General features: G+C 46.4%; 1 protein-coding gene across 1 annotated transcript in view; it reads right to left on the reverse strand.

Annotated features, from left to right (window-relative positions):
• The window catches only part of CARMIL1 (capping protein regulator and myosin 1 linker 1), a 282219-nt gene extending 276758 nt beyond the window's left edge, over nt 1-5461 (reverse strand). The window contains exons 1-2 of the mRNA XM_077765769.1: nt 5425-5461; nt 4333-4430 (exon numbers count right to left, since the gene is read on the reverse strand). Of these exons, the coding sequence (XP_077621895.1) occupies nt 4333-4430; nt 5425-5461 (135 nt within the window). The remainder of the gene's footprint in view (nt 1-4332; nt 4431-5424) is intronic.
• Between the last annotated feature and the right edge of the window lie 640 nt (nt 5462-6101).

The raw sequence follows: 6101 nt of genomic DNA on the forward strand, positions 1-6101 counted from the left end.
AGAAATCGAAGAGTCTAAGACAGACAGAATGACTTCTTAATGGCATGCCCTACAGACAGGAAAGAAAGGTATTACAACAACAGATGACACATGTCAGTGTGCCTTCAGGGGACCAGACCACCATGCAGATAAAAAGTATAAGGCATGTGGACCACACCACAGGAGAGCCCGTTCCTCTGACTGTCCCAACAGGCGCTTAGGCTGATTTCCTAACCTGTGGTCATAAGGGCCTCTGACCTGTGCTCATCAGGGTCTCTGGTCAAAGACGTCTGAGAAAGACCTCATCCTTCATCTCTTTCTCAGGCGTCTACAGCACCCATCGGTGTATTAGTGGCTCTGAGAAGCCACGCGGGAAAGACACTGGTTTATCTTTAACACCCTGACTGCCGAACGCATTTGACCACAGAGCACTCTGCCCCCGCACATCCTAGCCTTTCTGCTTTCGTGTGAGCCGGGCCCGCCTCAGGAGTTTGGGACCTGGTCAGCTGCGCTCCATCCTGCTGAAAAGGGGACACAGACTATAAACACATCTTCTTGGCCTTCTGGTGAACAGGGAATGGAGCCCTCAATAAAGGCAATGGATTCTTGGGTATCAGAAGAGGTCGCTTCATGGGGCGCCTGGGGGGCTCAGTCAGTTAAACGTCTGACTTAAGCTCAGGCCATGATCTCAGGGCTGGTGAGTTTGAGCCCCGAGTCTGACTCTGTGCGGACAGCTCAGAGCCTGGAGCCTGCTTCAGATTCTGCGTCTCCCTCTCTCTCTCTCTCCCTCTCTGCCCCTCCCCTGCTCACACTCTGTCTCTCTCTTTCAAAAGTAAATGAACATTTAAAATTTTTCAGAAAAAGGGTGGGGGGCGGTGGCATCATCCAGGCCACTGAGAAGACAATGTAGCACCTCCTGGCTCCTCTCCCTCGATCACCTGGCGGGGGTTTATCCTGTGCTGGGCATGGCCCCAAGCAGCATTAAGACAGATCCTGGTTAATCTTCAAAGCAGCCATTTACAAACAGATACTGTGAGAACACCTGTTCCATTAGAGAGAGGAACTGAGGCTTAACAATGTTATAAAGCGACTGGGCTGCTGCAGAAACCAGGTGTGACTCCAGGGCCCGGGTCCTTAACCCCTGAGCCCTAGGCATCCCTAGAGACAGGAGGCTAAAGTTCACGTAAAGGTCACAAGAAACAGGTGGCAAGAAGAGACCGACTTAACGAGTCCCGGCTTCCCCGACATCCAGTTGCAAGGGAAGGGGCCAACTCGTGGCCTGGCCGCTCTCCACCCCGTACGTGCTCCAGCCATTCTTCGAAGGCTTCCCTGGCGTGTAAACACCCCTGGCTTCCAGACACTACCCTGTCCTCTCTGTCCGGAACGTGTCTCTCCTCTCTTCCCCTGACAACTCCCTCTCAGACACCAAGTGTTGGCTTATCCATTCCTTCCAGAAGTCTTCCCTGATGATCAAGTCTGAGAATGTGCCGTGACAGCCCCCGGTCATCCCGCTCTGAGCTCAAAGCACTGCCCACTGACATATTTGCCTCCCCAACCAGACTGTGAGCTCTGAAGACAGGAAGTCTGGCACATACAAAGTGTATGGCATACCACAGGTGCTCAATAAGCCAGGGAATCATGTGCAATTAAGTCCATCAACCAAATAAACGCAAGAGTTCCGATCCTTCTAAGGTCCCAGTCTCCCCGACCATTGGGTGACAGCGTGCCATCACTCAACAACAAGCCAGAGGATGTTTTCTTTTTATTTTGATAATGATGGTGAAGCAGACAGGCTCTGAGCGAGGCATAGCTGGGTTCAAATCGCGGCTCTGTCATTAACTAGCGGCATGATCCGAAGCAGCGTATCGAGCCTCTCCAGAGGCGAAAGGAGATGTGAATAGCGCCGACCTCATAGGCTGCTATGGCTGATCCATCATTAAGGGTTCAGCAGGGAACCCAGCACTTGGTCAATGTTCAATGAATATTAACTATCATGACCATGAGAAGAAGGAAGATGAAGACAAACCTTCTACAGAAGATAAGCTACAAACAGTATAAAGTCTCCAACTGTAAAAAGAGGGAACTATAACACACTCCCAGCCTTATAAGGAAGGACAGTAAGAGCAAGCACTGAGGGAAAAGAAATAAAACAAGACATATTGAAGGTATTAACCCGACTCATTTATCACCAGTGTTTGCAGACTGACAGTCCAGCAAAAGTCAGGAATGAAAATTATACAGAGATTCCCCAAATGATTTCATGAAAGTAAGTGAATTTCTCTAATTTCAGACGCTCCAAAATCAACAACGTGAAGGTTTGTCACTGACCATCTTGCTCAAACTTGAATATGTCTGTTTGTTAAGATTGTCAGCCTCTGACTATTTCTATTAATAATCCCTGCCCATGCATGTAAGGAAAAGCTAAAACAAGTTTATACCAAGCTATGAGAAACTATTTAAGTTCCTGATTGAGGGAGATAAGAAACTACTGAAGTTCCTGATTGGGGGAGATAAATGCTTACAAAGCTGTGTAATTTGGTTAGAATCTTAACCAGCTTATGTTAAGAGGAGTGTGGGGAAGGGGGGGAGGGGTCTTCACATCACGTACGTAATCATAACCATTTGTAAAAGGCACTAATTTTGTCAGACTGGACACTTAAATTGGTCTTTGAAATTTTCACTTTGTAAACTTCACTCATGGAACGGGCTCATTCTCAGTATGATAAACAGTGTCCACACCAAATAATACCACGAGCCACGTCAGGCCTTTGTAGCAAAGACCACGTGACTACCACCACTCAAGTTCTACAAAGGGGGACCCTTCTTGTAAAGATTTACTTTCAATGTATGAAACAACAAGGCGCAGAAACAAAATTTCTCCTCTCCACACTACCAGCTCCCCAAAGCACCACTCTCCTACAACATTAAGTAAAACACACTCTAAGGCAACTTACTTTTTTGTCTTTATAGATTTTTTTAAAGTTTCTTTACATAAGCAATCTCTATACCCAATGTGGGGCTTGAACTCATGACACCAAGATCAAGATCAAGAGCCTCATGCCCTGAGCCAGCCAGGCGCCCTGAAAATTTACCCTTTATTAAAGCAAAATAAGTCAGAATAATGGTCCCGATCATTCCTGCTATCGATAACTCCAACCATGCAGGCTGCATGAACACACTGGGTTCCAAGGCCAAAGTCACTCAATCAAGTTTTCCCACTTCAATTTCTCTGCCATCCCGACTCTTACACACAGACCACAGAGAAAGAGAAGTCGTCCATCAAGAGTATAATCCTTCCATCTACAGGGAAGGCAGTTAGATATTCTGAAAGATTCTCAAGACAGATGTTATCAGAAAGACACTTCACATTGTGGCAACCTGAACTAAAGAAACAGAATATTAAAAGTATTCTCTTAACAACGACACAGGGTTGGGATTGGTTTTAAAATACTCCAGGAGGTGTGCGGGTGGGGGGAACCGTGGAGGGGTAGAGATGGGTGAAGCCCAAAACCACTACTGAGGCTGGATGAACATTCACAGGGGTCAATATACTCATCTCCACTTCTGCGCATATTTGAGAATTTCCTACAAGAAAAACAGAATATTCTCTCCAACAAAGGCACAAACAACACGTATTCTCCCCAAGGCTATACATTAAGGTTCGCCAACACTGTCAACCTAGACGCCACTAAAATACCACAAAGGGTTCTCCGCTTCTCTAAAGGTACAGCCCAGTCACTGACAATGACCTCCCCACTCTGTGACCAGCACGGCCCAATCCCTGGGCCCCCAGCAGCAACTCCACACGCTGAGGGGACCCCAAGTTCAATCTCAGCACTAGCAGATACTGCCTCCAATAGGCAGTTCCCTTGGAAATGCCAAACAGCCATGTGAAATGACAGGTGTTTTCTTTCCAGTAAGATGGACTCAGACCTAACATCTGAGAACATTTAGTTACATAGTTAAACTACCATGAGATGACCTTTTTAAACTCTTCCCTAAGTCCTTACAAATAAAATCATACAATCCACCACAGCAAAGATAACTTTAAATGAGCTTCATTTCCCATCAAACTGAATAATTTGAAAACAGGCTGTAGGAGATGACCTTGATGTGGGTGACTGTGATACTTTTAAGAAGTACAATTTTTAACACTTCAATCTCAAAATTCTAAACTCCGCTGTTAACTTTCAATGGTCAGATATTCCAATTAACCCAAAACAAAATGGTCATCAGAACTTTCGAACAAAATGTGAATCACAGCACTTGGGTTGCCTGGAAATTAAGCAATCAAAACAATGAAGACGAAAAACACTTTCACTTCCAAACATTTTAAGAAACGAGAATGCTTACCAGCACTTTGTTTTCAACTTTGTCGCCCTTAACTTCCAGCTTTACTTTCTTCTTCACTGCAATTTTTATCTTTCGGCCAAGAACATCCTTTATGCTTTCTGAAAGAAGAAAATAGTTTCAGGATATTCTTTTATTGATAAGGAAAAAAAGCATTGGGGAAGAGAGCGCATTTGAAGGAATATTTTTGTTATTGTCGTCTTTTTTTTTTAATTTAGCTTACTTTAACAAGCCTGGTAGTTATCAGTTACCACATATTTAACGAACACCTATTATGTGCCTCATACTGGGTGCTCAGATGCTGAGGCCAATACGAAAGCATGTGACAATACCAGTTCATGCAAGCGTAACCTCGCTGGGCAAATGGGATGCATACGCTTAAAACCCTGAGCACCGTCGGGTGGAATCATGGGGTGCTGTGTTGCACGCACACCATCAGCACAACAGGAACTCACAAACTCCCCTGCTGCTTACCGCTGGCCCCCAGCAGCCTCTGTGCTGATCACAGTGGTGTAGAAACACTACCGTGTTTTAGGAGTGCCGTGACAGGACAGTTGGGAAAATGGCAAAGAAGCGGAACTCGTGAGTCTGGCCATCTGTCCTTCTGCAGCCACATCAGCACAACACCCCAAAGAGAGGCCAAAGACCATCGGAAAAGAGGAATCAAGAGAGAAGGGGAGACTTCAAAATGTGGATGGTGGCAGGAAGGTCTTCCTGGAGTGAGCACTCCAAACGCAACAGGTCCCAAATCAAACTCATTCTCTTCCCCCACCCCTCCTCTGGTCACTAACGAAGATAGAAATCTTGTTGCTCTCAGAGAGGAAGCCAGTCACCCACCTTCCTACTCCCTAAAGAGCTCCCGACCCCCGCGCTTGACCCGGCACTCAAGGACTCGAATCCCTCCCCAAGACAAGTCCGTGATGTCTGACCTATCAGCTCTCTGGTCCCCTCCCTAACCAAAGGGACCCTTCCAAAACCACAGGGCTGAGCACATCACTCTTGCTCTGAGTTGCTGTCATTCCTGGATAAACCCAAACCCTGCAGCATGCCACTGAAGGTCCTTCACAGTTTTTCAACTTCCTCCAAAGCACACACTCTTCGCAATCCAATCATCCATCCCTATCAGCTCCATCTTGTACACCCGCAGGGTTTTGTAGGTATTCTTCCCCTTCCCGGGTTGCCCTCTCCCTACTCTCTTGGTTACATTCTACCTCAAAATATAGTAACCTCCTCTATACTCCCAGAGCTCTGTATTCTAAATGATAATCACTTTGGTTTATTCATATATTCAATCCAAAATATACATCCACAGGAATAGCTCCCGCGGCCCAAATGTTCTGTGGATACAGGGGGAGAGATGGCCCTGCCTCTCACAGGTGCTTACAGTCTATAGGCCACAGACAGATGCCTCTAGAAAAACCTGCACTCACTACCATGAGATCACAGACAAGGAAATTCATGAAGGTTTCAGGGAGGAGAGCACTCCTGCGCCGAATCTTGAAAGAATAGGAAACAGACCACTGGCCCAAAGCAGGGTGTACAGGGCGCCTGGGTCACACAGTCGGTTAAGTGTCTGACTCTCGATCTCAGCTCAGGTCAGAATCTCATGGCCCTTATCAGGCTCTGTGATGATGGTGCAGAGCCCCCTTGGGATTCTGTCTCTCCTCTCTGTCCCTCTGCTGCTTGTGCTCTCTCTCTCTCAAAACAAACAAATAAACTTAAATAAATAAAAAACAGGGGCATCTGGATGGTTCAGTTGGTTGGGTATTCAA

This window comes from Crocuta crocuta, unplaced genomic scaffold, assembly GCF_008692635.1.
Source record: "Crocuta crocuta isolate KB4526 unplaced genomic scaffold, BGI_CrCroc_1.0 scaffold811, whole genome shotgun sequence".
Lineage (NCBI taxonomy): Eukaryota > Metazoa > Chordata > Mammalia > Carnivora > Hyaenidae > Crocuta > Crocuta crocuta.